We start from the raw sequence: 25,059 nt of genomic DNA on the forward strand, positions 1-25,059 counted from the left end.
CCTCAGGCGAGACAAAACGAAACACCATCAAGTAAAATGTCTAAATTTCATTCCATGCGAAGTAATTAACAGGGAAGAAGAAACTTCCCATGTTGCATGCTTTTCGTTAATAACTTACAGTGACGTCACAACCGTCTGATCTTGTTACTGGTCGTGCTTTCAGAAAGTGTCACGACAGTCGTGCTATAAGGACTAATAGCTAAGTTTTACACGAACAGCATTGTTTGTGTCACTCATTCTTCCCTACAGAGTTCGAGTGATCGTGTAGAATGGTGATGGTTAGTTACATTGTGTAACGTATCGATATCTAATTAAATGAAGTATTTGTCAAGTGAACATTTTTAATATAAGAGTTAATAGACTTATTTTACAAATCGATGCTTCAGTTCGTATTATCAATTAGATTCGGCTGAGAGAACCAACATAATATGTTCTGATTGGATGAATTACAATGTTAGTATAAGTTCATTGATTTCAACACAACCGTTTTGTTTACAAAAAAGCGAGCAGCAGTGACCTTTGAACTTAAACCATTCCCAATGACAACTAAAATTTTCATCTGGTGTAAAGTTTGGGAGAGTGTTGGTACGGTGTGAATTTGGACTTTATGATATATTTTGTACACATGGCAATGTTTTGAAAATCAAGTGTGACCTTTGCCATTTAACCTTGACAAATGACCGCTTAACTCTATTCAGATGTAGAACTTCGTGTGGTGATCTCATGGTGTGAAAATGAAGGACAACTATCTATGGGTTCATAATGTAACTTGTTTACAAGGATTACGTTTTAGAAATGGTCAATGATGACCTTTGACGTTTAACCTTGACCTGTGATTACGAAAATCATTCCAGGTGTAGACATTGGTTGGTTGATGACACGTTCTCAATATAAATGAAATGTGTCTAGTGGTTTATGAGTTGTCGTGTATGTTTTTATTATTTCAGAAGAGGTCAAGGACAACATTTGACCTTCATAATATATCATACACACAAGACTTTCATTTGTGAGATGGTAGAAGGTGACCTTTGACCTTTCGGCTTGACCGATGGTTGGAGACCTTGGCGGGGTGTTGATTTGGTATGAATATCAATCAATGTTTATTGAAGCTATATTCAGAACACAGCTTCTTTTCAAAAGAGGTCAAGTTTGACCTTGAAATTTTAACCTTGATCACCAAAATCTAATCAATATTTATATGTTGGTTTTGTTTGTAGATTCATTATTGTTAACATGAACTAAATCTTTCTATGGTTTCATTCATATCTTGTACAAACGCACAACCTTCCTATCTGTATAGAGTATAAAACATCGATACAAAGCGTTTGAGGATACATGTATATAACATACATACAATATTTACATCAACCCAGCTTTATACCCGTGAACAACTGGTTGCTTGAAATATCAGGATGAACATAGAGACTATTTATCTGATTCCGTTCTTAGAATAACAAAGCAAGAGTATTTTATGCAAAATTACCATATTCTACCATTAAATATAGCCCACTTGCATTGCAAAAATATATTTATCTCTCATTTCAAATGTAACAAAATACTGCATATATATTATATCTTAAGATGAGATATGATTACAAGCTCTTTAATATACGGGCCTCCCAGATGTTACTCAGTAAGGAAGGTACAAGGATATTAGACTCCGCGCTAACGTGATCCTTGCAGTTCACGTGGCGATAAATCTGACAAACAAACAGACAAGCAGATAAAAATACCTTAAAGTATCTATTTTTATTAAATGCACCTATATGTGGCGACACGTGATGTGCTGTTTAATACGTACGGAAGAAATTATACTAAAGCAAAAGATCGTGTCTCATATAAGCCGACTGAGAATTAATTTTCCTCTGTCGCTTAAAATGTTTAAAAAATAAACCTTTGTATCATTGACAAGACTTAATGGGACAAAACAGTTATACGATGAAGTTTAATTCATTGTTTGACGCTATAATTGTGTGGAAAGGTACTTTTCACTTATGTGTCTTTTGTTTAATCTGTGAAGCGGTCGTGACATTAATTAAAACTTGTTGTCTCTGTTCTTTAGTTGTCTGTTTTGATTCCGTTATTGACCATAGCATTTACACATTATCTGATTCTCTTTGTCACCTTAATTGGTGTTTGTGGCCTTTTCCGGTAAAACAGCAGCCATTAGTCTGTATCTCTATCGAGTCGCTACGTCAGTAAGAGTCTATGAGCATTAAGCTACGTCCGATTGACTGTGGCGAGGTTGGAAAGTACAGCGGATATACACAGCAGTGGAGGCACACTCTTCTGAAACCATACATAATCCATTTGTTCATACTTACCGGAAGTACTGCTTGTCCGCCGAAGGCACCTAACGGGGGATACCTTAGCATTGAGTTTTAATCTGATGTCCTTGCATGTCAAGCGACGATAGCCCTGTACAAGAACGAAAAATATCATTAGAAAACAGAGATAGCTTTACCAGTCACTAAACGAATTAATGCTATCGAATGGAGATAAAATTGTTTCCCTTGATAGAACTCTCTAAGTATCAAATGGCAAATATAAAACCTAGTCCTCCGCTTTACGCGTCGAGAAACATTCTGATTTCATGTGCTGAACAAAACACACGTGTGTACAGAAAAAGGTCAACTGAACTCTGGAATAGCTATTTCAATGTGGTAAAACAGGTCACCCAGGCCGTTATATATGGTATTTATTCATTCTCGTTTGTAACACTGTTTTTGCCAAATGTTAAAAATACTCGATCGCCATAAAACGCGTTTCACATCATGAACTCAAGTGAAAGAAACACGATATACAACAGTATCACTCATTGTCTAACTTCTCTCTATATCTTAACGCATTTTTTTAAAAATTCTAAATCACCTGAAACATGATATTTATCTTAGATATTCCATGCGATATTTTTGGATGCGCGCACACTGTGAAATGCAGTTTAGGAAATCTCATCAAGTGCATTCATTAATTATAAAAATTAATAGAAAGCATGTTCCAATGTCTATTGATAACACCAGACTTAAATGACAACATAGGAAAGTGTCCATGTTTTCGTGTACATATCCTGTAAATGGAGAGATGAAATCTTGTCTGCCTACGTAATAACCTTTCAATCAATCTCAGTCAAGAAGACGCTTCCTTTGATGGTCTATAACACACAGCCGACAATATTCAATATGAATAAGTTAATGTGATACGCAAGCATATAATTGAACGAGAAGTGATTGAGTTTTCAGTAATAGTGTAAGTGATCATCGAAATACGTAATTGACAGACGGAGGGCATCATCGTGCCAGCAAGGCAAGTTTTTATCAATTATAACAGACGATATCGACGGGAAATTGCGACGAATGTGCCATCTCAATGATCAGCCAGAATAATATAATTCGGCATGAAGTACTCATTTGGAAAGGTTATTTCTGCAGGGATGACATTGACATGTCCCAGACTCTAAAGCAGAGATCTAACAATGATAAGGTATAGTAGATATAACAGTGACCAGGATACGAACATCATGTCTATCTATTGATGTTTATTGCATCAACTCAGCAATCGGGTCTTTGTAAAATATCTAATATTGTAGTAAAGTATGTCTGTTGAGAAACATTAGTGATCACATGCCCATGTGGCCACTGCCAAATATGGAAGTAGTTATAAATAATGAAGTTTCGGCAAGACCCATCAAGTCGCATTACCAAGATAGTGGTCCTTTTGTAGCGCCGAGATTCACTCCCTGAAGTAAAGATACTATCATTTGTACTTGTGCTGATAGCGGCATTAATGTCCTGATGTCTGAAAATCCTGACATGATAATTACACCTACTGTAACTAGTCAATATATGTCTGGGGACCTCGCTACACCCCACCAGTAGAACGAGAAATCCAGAGAAATCTGTCGCCAACACCGGTACAACATACGGAATGTCACGAGAACATTAGAACCAAACAGACTTGTCACTGGAGCTTAGGTTAAGGGCTATAAATGTACAGTTACGGAGTTATAGAAGATTTTATTCAGAATCGGCGCCAACTAGAATGCAGAAATCTTCTCATCCATCAAAAGCACAGGATAATACAAGTGCCCAGATATTTCGTGCTTCGTTCATATCAATCGTTGACTCGTTTGAAATTGCTGTCGTTTTCATATGTTTGAAGTTTGATAAAAATATCAAGGAATTTGAGCGTTATGTCCATTCAATAAAAGCATTTTACAGTAAATATTAGTGTAAATGTTATGATGAGATATTGTAACGAAATCAAACGTTGAATGTTAGACACAATTTTATAGTTTTGATATTCATCTGAGACAGTGATATATATATATAACACGACATCTGAGACAGTGATATATATATAACGTGTTATATATATATTACTGTCTCAGATGTCGTGTTATATATACATATCACTGTCTCAGATGTTGTGGTCTATATATATATATATATCACTGTCTCAGATGTCGTGTTATATATATATATATCACTGTCTCAGATGTTGTGTTATATATATATCACTGTCTCAGATGTCGTGTTATATATATTTTTATCACTGTCTCAGATGTCGTGTTATATATATATCACTGTCTCAGATGTCGTGTTATATATATATATCACTGTCTGAGATGTCGTGTTATATATATATATCACTGTCTCAGATGTCGTGTTATATATAGATATCACTGTCTCAGATGTCGTGTTGTGTATATATCACTGTGTCAGATGTCGTGTTATAGATATATCACTGTGTCAGATGTCGTGTTATATATATATATATCACTGTCTCAAATGTCGTGTTGTGTATATATCACTGTCTCAGATGTCGTGTTATATATATCACTGTCTCAGATGTCGTGTTGTGTATATATCACTGTCTCAGATGTCGTGTTATATATATCACTGTCTCAGATGTCGTGTTGTGTATATCACTGTCTCAGATGTCCTGTTATATATATATCACTGTCTCAGATGTTGTGGTATATATATATCACTGTCTCAGATGTCGTGTTGTGTATATATCACTGTCTCAGATGTCGTGTTGTGTATATCACTGTCTCAAATGTCGTGTTATATATATATCACTGTCTCAGATGTCCTGTTATATATATATCACTGTCTCAGATGTTGTGTTATATATATCACTGTCTCAGATGTTGTGGTATATATATATATCACTGTCTCAGATGTTGTGTTGTGTATATATATCACTGTCTCAGATGTCGTGTTATATATATTTTTATCACTGTCTCAGATGTCGTGTTATATATATTTTTGTCACTGTCTCAGATGTCGTGTTATATATATATCACTGTCTCAGATGTCGTGTTATATATATATATCACTGTCTGAGATGTCGTGTTATATATATATCACTGTCTCAGATGTCGTGTTATATATATATATATCACTGTCTCAGATGTCGTTGTTTATATATATATCACTGTCTCAGATGTCGTGTTATATATATATCACTGTGTCAGATGTCGTGTTATATATATATATCACTGTCTCATATGTCGTGTTGTGTATATATCACTGTCTCAGATGTCGTGTTATATATATCACTGTCTCAGATGTTGTGTTGTGTATATCACTGTCTCAAATGTCGTGTTATATATATATCACTGTCTCAGATGTCCTGTTATATATATATCACTGTCTCAGATGTTGTGGTATATATATATATCACTGTCTCAGATTTTGTGTTGTGTATATATATCACTGTCTCAGATGTCGTGTTATATATATATATCACTGTCTCAGATGTCGTGTTGTGTATATATCACTGTCTCAGATGTCGTGTTATATATAGATATCACTGTCTCAGATGTTGTGGTATATATATATATCACTGTCTCATATGTCGTGTTATATATAGATATCACTGTCTCAGATGTCGTGTTGTATATATCACTGTCTCAAATGTCGTGTTATATATATATATCACTGTCTCAGATGTCCTGTTATATATATATCACTGTCTCAGATGTTGTGGTATATATATATATCACTGTCTCAGATGTTGTGTTGTGTATATATATCACTCTCTCAGATGTTGTGTTATATATATATCACTGTCTCAAATGTCGTGTTATATATATATCACTGTCTCAGATGTCGTGTTATATATAGATATCACTGTCTCAGATGTTGTGTTATATATATATCACTGTCTCAGATGTTGTGGTATATATATATATCACTGTCTCAGATGTTGTGTTGTGTATATATATCACTCTCTCAGATGTCGTGTTATATATATATATCACTGTCTCAGATGTCGTGTTGTGTATATGTCACTGTCTCAGATGTCGTGTTGTGTATATCACTGTCTCAAATGTCGTGTTATATATATATATCACTGTCTCAGATGTCCTGTTATATATATATCACTGTCTCAGATGTTGTGTTATATATATATCACTGTCTCAGATGTCCTGTTATATATATATCACTGTCTCAGATGTCGTGTTATATATATAGATCACTGTCTCAGATGTCGTGTTATATATATAGATCACTGTCTCAGATGTCGTGTTATATATATATCACTGTCTCAAATGTCGTGTTATATATATATCACTGTCTCAGATGTCGTGTTATATATAGATATCACTGTCTCAGATGTTGTGGTATATATATATATGTCACTGTCTCAGATGTTGTGTTGTGTATATATATCACTGTCTCAGATGTCGTGTTATATATATATATATCACTGTCTCAGATGTCGTGTTGTGTATATATCACTGTCTCAGATGTCGTGTTGTGTATATCACTGTCTCAAATGTCGTGTTATATATATATCACTGTCTCAGATGTCCTGTTATATATATATCACTGTCTCAGATGTTGTGGTATATATATATATCACTGTCTCAGATGTTGTGTTGTGTATATATATCACTGTCTCAGATGTCGTGTTATATATATATCACTGTCTCAAATGTCGTGTTATATATATATATCACTGTCTCATATGTCGTGTTGTGTATATATCACTGTCTCAGATGTCGTGTTATATATATCACTGTCTCAGATGTTGTGTTGTGTATATCACTGTCTCAAATGTCGTGTTATATATATATATAACACGACATCTGAGACAGTGATTTATACACAACACGACATCTGAAACTAATCTCAACCAACACTGTTGCGTTTTTGCTCTGTTCTTACTGTTTGATTTTTTTAATTGTATAAACCAGAGATATATATTATCCTCAGTCGATGTTGGTACAAGGTTTACAAGAATATGTTATCAGACTGCTGGGTTGCCGAGGGAACAGTCTTAGGGCTATTAAGACATATCTACCTCACGTTTCCTAATAAAAAATTCAGACAACAGAAAAAGATCCAGTGTTGTAACAAACTCACTATCCTTAATCCGATATCACACCACATGTGACTCGATCACCTTACTTAAATACCTTCTCTTTCCACGAAAATCTACGAAATAATCTAAAATTTGGAATTTAATATGCAATAATTCACTCCTTAATCGTTATGACGTCATTATTGTTGGCATAAAAACAGCGATTGTTCACCTTCATGATTGGCTGTTAAACATGCCGGATGAATGTCGATAAGGAATAATCTATTTTAGTTTGAATTGTTTTGTAGTCGGCACACGACAGCATTATATCGGGCACAGTATGAGATTTATTTCCATATCTATGTCAGTTATATCGGCCATAAATGTCAAAAAGACAGCGTAATGCTTACTTATGAACATAAATCATGAACATCGGTCTTAATTACAACTGTGACTCTAGAGAAGAGGTACTGTACGCCAGTGTAGCAATAATCTTTAGCAATGAACCGGTCACACAGGGATCAATGCTTTTGACTGCAGCGAAAACGCCAAGAGCCTAATCAATTATTCAGCTGATTTCCAGCAGTAATGCAGATGACGTCATACTCATCTGAACATAAAAGGCAATTACGTATAGGATTTCTCTATACAATATAGCACTGAAATTCCCTTGCAAACACTATCAAATAACTTGTCTATTTCGTTCTTGCTTACCAAAACACTGTATTCGCCTCTCTCCATAACATTGATACAGAAATATAAAGGTACCATACACACATAACTAGAAATGAGGCATCATTTTGTTATTCTGTTATCGCAGGCTGTTGTTCTCTTTACAATTTCCTTATGGGATTTTTGTTGGTTTCTACATTATTTTGAGATTTGAGGTTTTATATTTGTGCTAGTTCATTTGAATGATGATACTAGAACTATCACAACTATTTGTAATTTAACTGATGCGAGAAAAGTTTTAAATTGATGTACAATATCATCTCCTTTTAAATTCCATATTTGCTGAAAAAAAAATATTTAGAAAAAATTATTGTAAAATGAAATAGTTTTGAGGAGAAAAAATAAACGTGTTAAAAATAATTTAACATTTATGTAAATCAGCTTATTTCCCAGTGGGATAACTCGGCAGGCTTCATGGCAATAACAGGTAATGTCATCACCAATAGGGAAGTCACGTGAATTAGTTACATCACGTGATAATAAAGTTCTGGAATCTTCGCGTTGGCTCCTAATGGCAGACCTATCGGTACCGTCACGTTTATATTTATCTCGGTGTCACGGTTAAATGCTTTGAGATGTGGTAGAACACGTGATGATCAGACGCTGGTATACACAATGCAAACCCGTAATGGCGAGGGACATGTCTATTTAGTCTTTTCCAACCACTTCAGCCATCATGTGTGATTTTTATGTCTCCGCATGCACGTACAAACGTAACATTTTGATGTAGATTCTGATGGGGTATGGACTCGTCTTGATCGAAATATAACGGCGAAATGCCTTCTTACAAAACACAGAAATGACAAAATAACGTGTGTTATTGAAATAAGATGACCATCCTAACTTAGTTAGAATGATACGGGGTCCAAATCTATCTGGCTGACTCGGCATGGAAGGAGACTTAAAGGCGGAAATAGCTTCATCAGAACCGCATCATACTTAATTATCACACCAGACGGCGCCACTCTGCCATCACGACACAAACCACATTGGTCAGTAACCAAAAAGGACATACGAAAACTTGAAGATCACAGATACGATAAGACTTGAACGTTCCTAACGTTAACAGTCTCTTCAGGTATGGTTATGATTTTCATCCTGCAAACTTTATATCGGTAAACGAGGTCGTAAAGAAATTATGCATTAAGATAAAGAGAATAACTTCTTTGAGATGGCGTTTATGTCTTATATGTTCCTGATATTAAGTACTGGTACATGACCGTTGATATTGCAATTTGAAAAATAAGTAATTTTGAAATATTGGACTGAACAAAACACCATGTCGTTTAATGCATACCCCAGTACAGTTAAACTCATAAAAATGATTTGAAAATTATTTCGGAAAAAAGTAAATATTATCAAATTTCTAGCGTTTTTTCGTCCAGGGAAGAAAAATTATTTGATAATAGTTCTGTAATAGTTACAATTTTTGAGCGGTGTTATTTAATACTATTTACAAGTAAAGAAATAAATCGAAAAAATGGATATAAATAATATAAAAACGGATTGCAGAAAACATTCATTTAACCATGATTTCCCTGAAGTTTCATCTTTCTTTTATCCTTTTGACGAGGATACAAAATGACAATAATCGAGGAAAGGTATTGATTCTTGACGTTGTTCTATTTGAAGTAAATATGTGAAGAAATCTAGTAAACTCTCACGGTCATCTGATCATTGAATTTCCGGAACTGGAGGAAACAAAATTTTGCAGACAAATTCATGATCAGTTCAGACAGGTTTGAATGAAATCTCGTTAACAGAATTTGAGTTTAAAGTAGGTGATGTTCTGGGAAACCATGATTGTGCAATCATTCCACGCAATGGCTTCCGTGCTTCCATCTGTTAAGTTTTCACGACACCAATAATATATATCATTATTGGCATCATTTCCTTAACATCCTCATCAGTTTCGAACTAAATGACCCATGTGGAAATGGAGAAGACTTGACAAATGGAGAAAATGACGCTCATGGTGATATAGGGGGCAATCCCAAAATAGCCCTTATTTAGAAGAATTTCATAATCATATCATTCAGGTCTGAACTGGATACCACTTGAGAAAATGTTTCAACTTTCAAAATATTTACGTGGACGGCGCATGACATTTACGAAACACAGTGTTTATATGTCGTTAAGATTCTTCCTGTCATATAGCCTAAAATAGAAAACAATTGGTAATCATGTAGTGACTTACGATATAGCAGGGCGCAGTCAGTAACCAACATGGACTGAAGCAAAGCCACCATTTTGGAGAGCAGTCAAAGCAATGGTTGTAGGTCATGTGATTCGTGACGTATATCCGGCTGCGCCGACATTTTGTCGTCTGGAAATCGTCACATCCGGAGTAGACATCTATCGTCTGTAGATACCAACCCTCTATGATATCTGAGAGGTCGATCTGTGGAAAAAACAATGAAGAGTCGTGAAGGGAGCTTACACAGAAAATACAACGATGTTCTATCTCAGATATGTTATCTGGGCATCTGATCATATATATACCATATCAGAAAAGATTTTACCTAATACCTTTACATGTGGTCGCGACAGCGAAAATGAGAACAGACGCGGCTAGCCTTATTCTGAGAGAAAAAAAACGTCTAAAGTCACGAGACATAATTCTTCCTTTTTTGCACATGGTAGTCGAAGAAGTTTTCTTTCTTTCTGTTCTTTTTCTTTAATGATTATGCAAATGTCAGTATTTGACATTTTGTGATATCGTTATGAAAAAAAAAAAAAAAAAACGCAACTAAAAGGTTAGAGCCTGTAGGTTCTTTTGATCGGCAACCCCAAAACCATCGGGATAGACGCTGAGCCAGAGCTGTTAATACGATAAATCGATAAAAGAACTCGGTTCAACTGTTATGTATCCATTTAAAAAAAATAATACCAATCTAATAATATGATTTGCAGGATGATTTCAGCATACTGTACAGGAAGAGTTCTCTGTTAGTTTCTGTATGATATTTACGATTTGTACGGGAGATCACTCTTCGTTTATTTAGATTCATTTATTTCGCTCTGTCACGCGCATAGCGTGAGACAAAAGGTCATTTTACAAAGTAAGAATTAAACCATGGCTGGCAAATTAAGTTTTGACTAATTCCATCGCAATACATGTATGTTTGATAACAAAACTGACCTTTCTGTAGAAATCGAATACATGCAAGCTTTACCGATAGTGAAAACCGGAAGCAGTGAATGGAGTAAATAAAGTTGTTGTGACTTGTAATACAGGTTAACAATATTGATAGATTACTTAATAGTACATTCAACTTTTTCTAAGAATTTACAAACGCTTATTTAAAATGGCAAGCATTCCCTTCATCTTAATGAAACTTGGGTATTTACAACAAGAAGTTTGGATGAATAAGTTTCCAACTTGTAGTGTCATTCGTTATATAGATGGTAGTATTCATCACCAATTTCATTAGAACAAAACGCACAAACTCTACCCTGGTGTGGAAGGTCTCTCTAGCGTCCCATTGCAATAGGAAATTTCATATTTGGAGATCGAAATTTACTTACTTCCATTTTACTAAACATTCTCTACAGAACCATGGTGATCTTTAGTTCGCATTGTCTTGTGTACCGTACCACTTTTTTTAGTGTTAAACGTTTCCATGGCAACATTCTTGAAAATATTAGTAATTATTTGGGTAACCTCATTTATAGTTTCTTGTGATACAAGATTATTATTTTCCAAATCAAAAAGTTCACTGTCTCTCTGAACCAGATCTGTGAATCTAGGATTTTCTATCATCAAATCCATTTTACATTGACACTGACAGGAGTTTGCTTGTTATCTATCATACAAGTTGGTATAATACCCTAACCCCATAAAAAGTAGCCTCCAATGCACATCTGATATCAGAAGATCGAAATCAATTACTTCAAACTATGTATATAGAGGAATATTATCGCACGATACAAGATGATAAATTACAGTCTTAATGTGTAGTTTTACATGATAAACATGTACCAATTAATTTGTCATTCCCAACACGGCCATTTAAATATATGATATGTTCTACAAGATTCAACTAATTTATATTTTACAAATATTTATTTTACTACCACATTGACTGACCAGTTTTGGAGGAACACTTATGTTATGTAATTTTTCGAAGTCTTATGAATAATTATACAGCGATTCGCTATTAGCAATTTCTAGTGCTTTAATCAAATCATTATCAGGTTCTACATAATCTTGCTGTTTTCCTGTTTTTACGTTGAAATCATCTTAGATAGATGAAACATTTCTGTTTCAATCTCATTAAAAGTCTCTGGTGAAGCCTAAATATATCCTTCAGGTGTTATATTCAGGTAGTAAAGCACAATCAACATTAAACGACAGTTTTGATAATACCAACCATTGGACAATTTCTGATTTTGTATTGCTGAAAAATATAAATGACTTGAATGTAACAACTATAACACCAGATTTTATTTATAATATATGACTTTACATTTACATAAGTATCCGTCAGGAAGTGAAAAGTACATCAAACTGGCCAAGTTTAATCTCAGGCAATATTAGAATTATAAGAGAAATTCAATAAAAATGACATCTGAAAATTTTCATTTGAAATTGCCCAAGCCTCATTGACTCTTGGCCAATCATGTTGTGCCTTTTAACCATTAATGACATAGACGGTTCAGGTCAGAATGTAGGTCAAGGTATATGGAAAGTCTTTCATTTTTTCTCTGGATGAATTATTCCGGGTGTATACAATTGAGATTCAGCCGAGATGAGCTTTGACTTTACACACATTTAGGTAAGTTGCTTTAAGTTCCCGAAGCTCTTGGGTATGACCTCCTGTAATGGTTCTTTATTTACCACTTTGCTACAATCCCGAATTGTCGGAGAGATTTTCATGTCCGTTTACGACACCGACAGGTACTCCTGAGTTGTCCCTGAGGTAGGGCCTAAGGAGAATTCTGGGATGAAACCTGAGGCGGCGTCCGATATGGATGATGTTCTTCCCACAGTCTAGAATCAAGGCCTCCAATCACTGACTGCCGTCCAAATATTTCTGCGGGGTTGTCGTCGAGGCTGGTTGTCATAAACGTTACTCCTAGGTAGAGGGAAGTAAGCAGGTCTTGCGAGGTGACCTCCTGAACCTGGAGGATTATGACGACAGGGTTATCCTTGAAATAGTGGGCATGAGTGATGGAGGTATGCAAAGACGACCATTAATATAGATTCTGAGGCCACGTTTCCGAGCCGCTTTGTTCATGGGGTATGCGAAGCCGTTCATTTATCTCAAGCGGAAATTGTTCATTAACACTTAAGTGTTCCTTCCCCGCTAACATCTTAGGTGTAGCGTTGAGAACCGTTTCCCGATCTTTTCTAGTAGTGAATTTCACTACTATAGATCTCGGTTATATATTTAACACGAGGAAAAATATTTTCTACACCAAATTCATCTGTAATGTAGTTTTTAACTGTTCTTTCAGACTCGTCTGTATTTCCGTTGTCACCATTTTCTTCAATATCGCTAACGATTATAGTATTTGTCATTGATCGTGTCCGTGGTTCTAGAATACGTTCTCCCCGTTCATGGTTTTCCTCTCCTGTTGTCCCCCCCCTTTCCTCCAATATTGTATGATCAAAGTCTGCTGCGTCTATTTTTAGACTGTTTATCTTGAGTTCATCTTTCATTTCTCTGAATGAACAATCCAGAACTGCAAATTTACCCTCAGTTGAATCCAACCATCTAAAAATGGCCTGCAAACCTTCAAGTTTGTTCAAACGGTGATGAATACCATTGGTTACATTTTCCAGTTACACTGTATTTCCCAGTTATGTTGTAGAAATAAAGGGGGTTGGGGTCCCTTTCGGACGATCAGGTGACGTTACAGGCCCCGGGACTAGAGACCCACCAAATATTATACTGGGTCGACCCGATATCGACCAGGTGTAAGTCTCGCTTGAGTTATGCTCACTAGTACAGTTCACAGGCGAGGATGTCTTTTTTCGATTTCCCCCCACCATTTTATTCTATTCACCTTCATATCATAGATACAGGTTACTGGATAACTCATACCTGAAATTATCCCGAAGATGTTCTCTTAGTGTCGTATTTCACATTTAGTGATTCTGCACGATTGTCCACCCGGCCAGCCACACGCACCGAAAGTAACGATCATTACTGTACCGCAGAAGCTCAACGACGTCAACAAGATCCCTACCTCTGAAATATTCTACTAAACGTAGCCTATAAGGAGGACTAATGATGATAACCTGATCAGTGAAAAATAGGTAGGTGTGTCTTGTGAGTGTAAAGATGTAAGAAAGTTTAGTTGGAGTGGATATCTCACTTGCACTTGCAAATTTCGCGATATCGTGAACCATGAACATTTTAATGTGTCTTGTATGAAGCAACCAAGGATTGATTTTTTGTTCTAGTTGTTTACGTTCCAGATACAGCTACCTGTGCTATAGTCATGATATCATCGTCATGGGATATTGAACACAAGTTAAAACATTTTGTCTATGATAGTACCATTATGAGTCAGCTCTCATTTGGCATCAACTCTAGATGTTGTAGATTTCCTGCAGAAATCATTTCAGATCAGGACAAATCATTCATAGATTGGATGGGAAGCGTTGATCAGCTGTATCATTCACAACTGTACACATCATGTTGATGCTTTCCGAGATCTTCCCTCTGATTCTAGTGGTGGCGAGTACAGTTATGCGTTAGCTGAATCCTCAGATGGGAATGATATCATGTTTGGTTCATCATATCCAAGTGGATGTGATACTACTGAATGCATAGCACAAGGTAAATACCGCCACGACACATATAACTGTAAATTACATAATGGTGAACCATGCGGTATAAAGATGGACTTTTGAATTCAGAGGAGATTGTCACCAATGCATGATGAACTTAATATTACAAGTAAAGCTAATCATATTGCTCATCGTAGCTCTTCTGTCAAAGAAACACAAGATAAAGGAGAGGAAAAAGACCACATTAAGAGTTCTTTTTTGTCTTTATGGATTCCGTGTTTGTAGAACAATATTTTACTTTATACATGATATCAGCAAAGCAAATAAGGCAATAATTAGAAAATCGCTGTTAAACATGCCTTGATTCAAAGAAAACATGGAAATTCTGGGAAAGCTCTATATAATATGCTGTCCATGAATGACAGACAGCATATCAAGAAATTTTTGACAAAAGACAATGCATTGCCTATCCCTTGTAGATTATAAAATTATAAATCAGAAAAGGTGCTTCTTTTTTAATCTCTGACACAAATGCCGTGGACATGTGTTACAAGTTTTGATACACTGGCTGTTGACATGAAGCCTCGACTTGTAGGTCTTTGTACATTTCGGAGAGTAAGGCATGATTTGTGTGTATACATCACCATCATGAAACCACAAGTTGTCAAAACTTTTCACTTAAACCATCTATGACTTGTACAGCAAATGATGATGAGAAGAAACAAATATTGGAGGAAAACGGAAGCCATGTCAACCAGACTAAACAACAGAGAGACCTATACAGCAATGCACAGAAAGCAAATTAAAGGTAAATCGTTTCCAGAAAAAAAAGAAATTAGAAGGTAATTAATTGAACGATGACGTCATATTTTTCAAGAAGCAAGCTTGACACACCTTTTGTATGTTTTATTCAATAGGACAGCATTTTTTTTCTATTTAGTGGATAAGACTGAAAACTCTGGGATAGGGAAGGGAGATCACTCAGTTGTCAGCATGGTCCATTGCTATTTTGAGCATTATTGACAAGGAGAAAAATCGCCAACATCCATTTTGATAACTAGTGAGTACAGAATAAGAAACATATTGTGCTGTGGTATGCCCTTTGGAGAGACTAACTGGATAATTATATCCGTTCCTAAAGTGTATCACACATATTGTATTTTAACCTGGATTCCTGTACATTAAAGTCTGTCATATGTCAAAGGTTATCAAAGAGCTGGAGTCGTCCATAGTTTTAATCCTCGCCATTCTTGTCCTCATTAGTACATCTCTGCATATGCTAAATACAGTTCAGGTTTGGGTGTAAAATAATAACGCTAAATTTAACATCCTATTAGATTTATTATTGCACGTAATTGCTTTCAATTCTATGTTGATATCAGTTTTGACAAAATTTTACCTCTAGGGAAATAACTTTGATATTCATAACTATATTTTAGTTTGATATTGTCATACAATTTGTGGGTGAAGTATTTCAATATTTTGTCATCCCACATTCCATGATGATTGCCGGTAATACAAAGTTTTATCCGGACTGACATTTTGGTGTTTGCAAGTTACGCCGGAGATCCAATTAAGTTGAAAGTCTAGAGGAAGTTGCCAAGACAGTTACAAAGTCCTCACGTGATGGACATAACTTTCAACAGTTGGTGAAAGATAAAGACAAACCTGTAGTGTTTAAAGACTGGAAGTCATATCTAAATCAACATTTAAAGCCTTTGAAGAACTTAACAAAATATCATAAATTTTGATTGTTGACTCTACTAAGAAACAGTGCGTTAACTTGATTATTCTCCCACGGTATATGTCTACCTACTGTAGAGAAAGGAATGCCTTCCTTCTGTTGATGACGAACCAGAAGAAATGGTATCGATAGGACTTGATCCATCTGGACAGTGGTATTTGTAAGACTGAAAGCTCACATAGCATTGCATGTACTAAACCCACTTAACCAAATCAGACGTGGGCCTAGAGGAAAATGAGTGTACGATTTGTCATACAAAGGAAAAGATTTGTTATTGAGATGATGTGAGCTCACGTTCAAATGTATGTATTGTGAGTATGCAATCTGTTCCGTAATCAAAGGGATCTTTGACTGGTAAGAAATTGCTAAATTGGTCAATTTTGAATTGATTTTTGTATGCGTTGGCAGTTGGTATGTCAGAATAGAAATAGAAAAATTAGAAATAGCTATAATAAATTACGTTCACGGCACCATAATTTCTTGGATAGTTTGCATAATTGATTATCTCCCTTGGTGTTAAAGCTCATTTAAAATAACCTGTGATTAAAAGATAATTGCTGAAGAATATTTTTTAAACTTAAAAGTCAAGACTCCGCGTACATATGTACATATCTCCCATTTTGAAATTTGTTGTCTCAATGTTTATACTATTTATAAAAAGTAATAGATTGTATCCCTTTGCTGCATACAGCGTATTAAATGGTAAATGTGTGCTGTTATAATTACTTATGCGTTTTCTTCTAAACTTATATTTTCTTGTTATTTCAAATAAGTGTTTGACTTTAAGAGATTCGAATATACTATATTTGAATTCGCTGTTGTAGTTACCTATACTGTCATTATTTGACTTTTTTTGTGTAAATTCAAGGCATACAAACTCGTATCTAAATTGAATTTTCTCCGTGATGGTAATATACAGACCACTGATATATTGGATTTATATATTTCATAATGTAGGTTTTCAGAAAATGTATAAAGCTGAATGTACGGTTTTTCCTCATCTGGTCCCATTTTTGCAGCGCAGATAGGGACACATATATTTGATTTAATCTGATACCAGGCGTAAGAATACAGTGTTTTGTTTACTGATAATCTGCTGGAAGATCATTGCGAAAGCTTCATCATATTATACTGCAGTAACATTTATTCAGTTAAAGGTACAGACGACCTTTTATCTGATACGTCATCAAACTCTTTTTGCATTTATCGGATCTCATCAACTAGTCCTATGACAATTCGTTGATTATTTAATGTTTCATGTACACTTCTGATGTCACCGTTCGTGTTGATATCCAACACCTGACATTTGTGTATTGGATTCAGATAGAGGGTTTATATTCCATAACGTTATGGTTATGTCAAATACCACTGAAGGAAAATTAGGTATCATGCACTATTTCATTTTATTTTTCAGGATCAAGAAATGCACGTACGATAAAAGATGCACATCAAAGCTTTACACGTAAAACATCGGGGGCCCGGGAGGATTACATTGTCAATTAATGAAGTATTTGTAAATAATACGATGTAGTTACAACGTGTATGGTACAGAATTAATCTCTTTACAGTGAGAGATATTTCTCATTCATTTAACTCCCAAATAAATGACTTAACTCACAATAAAAAGGGACAAATATGTTTTTCTGAACAAGTCTTATGTCTGTTTAGCCATTACCGATAAATCTTCTAGTCAGGTCAAACAACACAGCAAATATAACATATAAATGATTCATTGTTGGTAACAAATTGTCAATACAAACTAAAAAAGGATACGAGTTGGCAGCTCAACAGAATACACATTAAGATTGCAAGCGAAGTTTCGAAGCAGCTGCGTGTTAAAATGTTAATTATTTAGTTAACTTAAAGCGTTTTTATAATCAGCTGTTCAGATACAGAAACTGATTTACAAAAGTGACACGCTATTTGTGTCTTGTTGTGCTATTAACGAAAACATTGTAGATGTTTTTATTACGTAATAATGTTAGGCGTTTCAATTGTCAGACTTAAGTAGATACAATGAGTATTGATGCTATCACCGTGAAAACCTACCGAACGTCGGCTTGAAATGTTATTTTATTTTAAAAGGCGACCTTCGGCGTGCTTATTTTACAATGCGAAAAGGCGACGTTCGGTTTGTTTTTACGTTTGTTAGAATAACCATGTCAAACGTAATCCCTCTCTAAGAAACAGTACAATTCCCAATAAGAGCATTACATGTATGACAAGCCCTAAACGTCCCCGTATTAACGATTGATTTGACACCCTACCAGCCGTGATAGCCGATATAAAAGGGATGGTGATGGAACGATGAATGAGTCTATATCGGGGCCAGTTAGTTACATGACAGGGCAAAACCACTTAGGTCAATGTTAACAACAACCCAATGGGTATTATACAAAAGAGCATTCCGAAGACATTTACAACTTGGATAGAATAATTTGACAGGGATGGCGTGTGACCCCGTTGCCATAGTGACTCAATGAAGATTTATTTCTGAAGACTATTGCTAACAACATTCTTATTGCAGTATGAACGTTAATTCATATTATGGGAGATAAATGTTTATATCTGCAGTAAATTAGATGGACGACATATGTTGTTATGTAAGTTTAGTACGTATCGTCTATCACAGAAAAGGACATACATCTGACATTGTCTAGACTATGTCATAGAATGGAATTTAAGTTCCGAATAGGGGATCGGTCGCCATGAAGGGAGACGGTAACACTTCTGTCGGCACCTGTACTTAATGCTGAATTACAACTTGGCGTATGTAAGATATCAGCTGAGCACGTTTTAATATTATATTTGCTTTTGTAAACGGATTTATTTCACATGGTAGAATCCAAGACGGAAATTTTAAGATAAAGAAATTAAATCGAGAAAAATGTTGAAAAGTTTTATGTCTTAACTTGTTTAAATTTTTCATTAAATCATTGTTTCTAATAGTTTACTATTATTATGTCAAATGTAAAATACAGAAGGAAATTAAAAAATAACACTGGTTGAATTGTTTCAAACGATAGCCTTACATTATTTGAAGGACAAATGCAAATTAAATCCAGCTGATCTTTTCCATTTAAATTTCATGAATCCTTTTAAATGTCGTTTTAAATCTTCAATTATAAAACGGAGAAAGGATTATAGTAAAGATGGCCTGCAGTGTGGAGAATGATTCTTGGCAAGAATAACGATAGCTCGCTACCCGTATGATGTACGCCAATCCATTCTGTGGTAACACGCGCCACGACGTCCTGATGTGAAGCTCAACTCTAAATAACGCAAACTTAATTACAGTACCAGAAAATATTATGGTAAAAATTAATCCTGGATCCGGTTAAACCGACATTAAAAATCTGCATTTCATTCAGCATGACGAAAGCGTAGTACAACGTTACAAACTACATACTTGAAGAGAATTTAGACAATAAATACAACATTTAGACTTTTTTGAATAACATTTGATATAATATAACTTGTCATATATATATATATATATATATATATAAACAGAAAATGTACATCGTGATGATTTGAATTTCCTTATAGCGAATTTTCCATTTCTGCAACACGCCTGCATCTCAAAACTGGTCGTCAACTATGGGAAAAACGTATAGCACAAGGTTTCATAAGATTCAGACTGATGAAAATGTAAGTAGTATAAGGTAAGTGTCTTGGACGTCATTGTGATCTCATTGAGAGGTATGATATTCCTTTGTGCGATATCAAGGTGGACGTGTGTAATGTTCTTTAGGTTGCTTGTTGGTTTTGTTGTTTAATATCTTATTTTCATTTGAGAACGTGACATTACTTGGATTGTTCAAGAAGAAGCAGAAGACGATACTCTTCCGGAACACTTTGTTCTATTCTCAATGCACTATTTTTACAGGAATTTCAGTGTAAACCATACATAATTTGCAATGATAATTTAACATCCTTTGATATTTGATTATGATTATGTTGGTATTTTCTTGTTTTAGTCGGCGGTTCAGATACTGAAGTATCAAAACAACATTAATTTGTATATATATACCGTACGTACACATTTTATTATAATTATCATTACTAAAAGTTTGAGGTAGACATAATCATTTTCAAATGTTCATCGAAGCGGCACATTTTTTTTATCTATTCCATAATATATATATATATATATAAGTCATATACCTATATTTGTCTTCTGATAAGAATATTAAGAAAGAATGAGATCTACACAGGTCGACATTAGTTGTTCGTGCTGATTTTTATCATACAATTGTTATATCAAATGAATATACATTATTCATATAAGTAATATATAATCAAGTGTAATGTAAGGTTAACAGATTTCTGAATTGGTGCATATATTTAACTACGATATTGTGAAATAAGTAAACATAATCATAATTTTGCGTCTTTGGATCTGCGTTTAAGTGAATGTTCTGTTATCTTTTCAGTATTCCTTTTATTTTTTCATTTTATTTTAAAAGAAATTTGAATACTAAAGAGCAAATTCAAATAAAAATGAATTGATTTGAAATTCAAACCAAACTACGCGTCACTCTATCAGTTACCTGACAAGGAAATATTACAACAATTTGCTATTATATGATACATAATTTTACTTCCTGTGTCTAAAGTTTGATCTTCCTTTATAAACCTTTATAACTTGGATGAATGATCAATATCCTGGCTTAATGACAATAACCTGAAACCAAAGTAGCAGATTTAAGCTGGGTTCTAGATATAGCTAATACATTGATTATATAACTATTTCCGTAACTTCCTGCTGCCGACACAGATATAAAATATATCGATCATTCAATATTTTCATAATTCTATTTCACCAGAAGACATTATCGATGTATTCAGTTGTATTTCTGGGAAACGTTTCTGGCTCGCAACATTAGTATCAACATCATTTTACAAATGTGTAATATGTGTAATATTCCGGTTAGAAATTGACAATATTAGAAAATTATCAGTCAATAAGAGACAGATAAATGCCCTATAGAAGCCCTCTGTATATCAGGACGATGTAGTTCGGAATGATCTCATGCTGCTTTCTGGAAGTCTTCTCTTTATTCAAATGTGATTCGTTTTCTTTTGAATCGTCTTGGGTTTCAAATTGGGAATGGAAGGCTTTCGATGAATATTTAACATGCTTGTACGCGTGAGCGCTGGCAAACGGAATGATAAACACATTATTATCGATATCATCTGGGACCTTAGAATGATTGAAAACACCTCCTGTTTCAAACAATTAACACGTGCTTCTCTTCCCGACACAGTGTGCACGACAGTAAATGTATACCTATCACATTTACTTACGTCGGACATTATACATTATATGTTATGAAGACTGTTTGAAGGGAGATAAAATGATGAATGTTATTTTGAAGATAAACCAAAGTCATAGCATGTTTTTGTATTTCATTATGTCTAAAGCATTAATTATGTAAATAAATGCATGAAGAAAATAAATTGACAAATAAAATAAATAATAAAATAAATAAAAAGGATATATTCAGATACCACGGTGAATTATATTTTCCGTACCATCAATGTTCATGGAATATCGTCCCTTTAATATGTAAACACTGGCAAATAAGCATACTTATAATTTGTTTGATAACAAAAATGATATTTAAGATTAAAGGAAAAAGACTTAGATAAATTAGAGTGAAATGATTAAACTGACCATGAAGTTGCTTAGTGAGTGTAGGAATCGTCAATAACGGCAAGGGCTTGCATTATAAAAAGAAAAGCCATATTGAAAATTTTCTTTCTGACACAAGCTGACACAATGGGGCATACTACACCATTTCTTCCATAAAAGCAGTGACAAATGGTTTACACTAGTACCTATTGCCTTCACAACAAGTACAAGTTGAATGATTAATGTAGATCGTTTTTCCTGACTGAAATCAATCAAACCAACAGAGCCACAAAACGTCATTCTACGTACGAAATATGAAATTTAACGTAAAATAAGTCAATTAATTCATACAAATTGCAATTTCATCATGGCTTTCTGTCTTCTCTGGAAACCAAATCGCAAATCTATAACCTACTAATGGGATTTGAGTGAAAACTAATACAATCAAAGATTGTACCAAAAGACACAAAAGTGAATAGCACATACAGCAGAGCAAAATTAGGATCTAAAATGAATCATACAGCTGTTTCATCCTTATACGACTCGTCAGTGATGCTAAGGACCTAAATTCTGAAGCCTAGTTGGCGACTGAGTAAATCCAAAGTGATCACTAGAAAAGTCAAAGTGTAGTCGAGGAGGTGTAGAATCCCAATTAGATAAATTTTGGAATTTTCATGTATAAGGTAATTTCAGACAAACATCCAGCACATGTGTTTTCTGAACCGGCCACTATTCTAATTAACGAAAACAACGAGGATTTAGCTAGAATGTAGCATAACATGTGTGTCCACCGATTAGTATAGATCTTGCAAAATAGGACTACTTTTTATACTGTGGACCTTGTTCATCACGTATAGAAATATCCGTATATTCAACGTATACATACATTGTACTCATTCCAAGTTTTTTTTTTGTCTTTTTTATATATTCTGTACGCTAAAAAAGGTAGAGAAAACTTTAAATATAGGTATGACACGTAACACCATGGTTAAAATACATTAATGGCTACAGGTCCAGCAATAAAAGAGGAATTGAAGAATAAGCCATGTTTATTTTGTAGACGAAGTTATGCATTGTGATTGCAACGCGTGAGATAAACAAATCCATATTAGCAATCAGTGCTGTATCAGAGGCGTCTTTTACAGAAAAGTGTCATATAATGCTTCCTGAAGATTACGATTTTCCATCAACGGTTTCCCAGTGTGACAGTCTGCGTGACGTGAATGCTTGAATGTCATGTTAAACTACTGTCTTTGTAACATCGACGACGTGGATGGGGAACTCACAACAACATCTGCGATTTTTAATCCAATTAATAATTCAGAATTCCTTTTAAATGTCCGAATCCTTTATCGCACTAAGAATAATGACTTCCGATTTCCAATTAAGATTAAATACCGAAATATGCTAAGCGTCCTTGATGTCAAGTGTTTTTTTTAAACTTTAATCCTAACAAATTCTTCAAAATCACATTTTGGAAGAGCTTCGAAGAATTATTTTCTGTGACAACGGAATGCTGATTTATGAATCTCCTTTCCCGAAAAGAATTAAAAGTGAAAGCGGATTTGTGAATAAATCTTCTTGAAAAGAATATTGCAAGTGCGCGCGTTTCCTTTATGACATAATTTATAACGTAATACAAAATTGTATGATATGTTAAAGCACGTCGTATTTCGAACTCAAAGTACTATTTATTGACCCTAAATCTAACAAAAGCAGAAATAGAATGTTTATCAATGATACCACATAATTGTTATCAATCTGCTTCTCTCAAAACTCTTTGTTGTAACTTGAAAGTTGTCGATATTTTGCACGACAATCGTGATATTGGTAGAGGCACTTCAATATCGAGTCAACTCTTTGGGATTCTTTACAATTCACATACATTTGTACATTTCATTCTAATATTTGAGTAAACTGTATCACAATAAGACTGTATCTTGTAATTCAAAGTAAGCTCTATACACATTACATGGTGGTTCCGCTAATGTTCAATTTGTTCTCATCTATGGTAACTTACATCGATTGATCAAGATTTACATGTTGGGTGTCGTCAATGAATCAATGAAGCGGAAGAAACTTTACTCTCCAGAACACCTGGTCGTAATTTACCTATACTTTTTTCATGGGATTATTCACATGTTGCTAATATCTGTGTTTTATGGCCACTTTTATTTCCGATATCAGGTTTACGTAAGTCTAAAACGAATTAAAGGATTAGGAAACATTCTGGCTTCTAGTGTGAAAAATAGGTTTTTTTGTAATGTTTTACAGTATAATTCTTTTTAGCACAGGATGCGACAGATTTGCTCCTTATAAAATGGATTGGCTTATCGGATCTAATGTCGGTACTTATCCTTCAACCAGCGTATATTTCAATGCGTCATCTCAAGTTTCAGCACTCTAGGTCATTGTTATCGCTGTGGAGTCCTTGGAAGACTTAACAGCTTCATGGATTTGTTTATAATCCTAACCTATCATTTTGTAATTTGAAATGTGTATGCAGTTTAAAAACATATATATATACATGTACACTGTGATAGAATTACCATTGACCTCTATACAGAAGCGCCATCTTGTTGTCACGAAGGTGATTGCGTCATTCAGCGCCTTTCGCAGCTGCGCTCTGATTGTCTGGTGACGTGTATTGAGGATCACAGCATAATCACCTGTAAAACACAACAAAAATGCCAAATATACATTATATTACAAGACAAGAACAGTAAGCTTATCATTTAATTTTTACCATTTCGTTAACAGAAATCTAACACACAAAAGAACATACCGACGTACCATCAAAATTCCCATTTAAATGTAAATTCGATCAATGTAGGAGTAACTATAAAAAAGGAGAGATTCACAGTAGGAACCCTGAAAAAGTACAAAGGG

General features: G+C 34.6%; 1 protein-coding gene across 1 annotated transcript in view; it reads right to left on the bottom strand.

Annotated features, from left to right (window-relative positions):
- The window catches only part of LOC132553562 (uncharacterized), a 42,631-nt gene that overhangs the window by 1,468 nt on the left and 16,104 nt on the right, over nucleotides 1–25,059 (bottom strand). The window contains exons 3-5 of the mRNA XM_060217816.1: nucleotides 24,727–24,839; nucleotides 10,244–10,447; nucleotides 2,325–2,418 (exon numbers count right to left, since the gene is read on the bottom strand). Coding sequence (XP_060073799.1) covers nucleotides 2,325–2,418; nucleotides 10,244–10,447; nucleotides 24,727–24,839 — 411 coding nt within the window. The remainder of the gene's footprint in view (nucleotides 1–2,324; nucleotides 2,419–10,243; nucleotides 10,448–24,726; nucleotides 24,840–25,059) is intronic.

This window comes from Ylistrum balloti, unplaced genomic scaffold (assembly GCF_031769215.1).
Source record: "Ylistrum balloti isolate Yb309-2 unplaced genomic scaffold, AGI_CSIRO_Ybal_v1 Utg370336, whole genome shotgun sequence".
In the NCBI taxonomy this organism is placed as follows: Eukaryota; Metazoa; Mollusca; class Bivalvia; order Pectinida; family Pectinidae; genus Ylistrum; species Ylistrum balloti.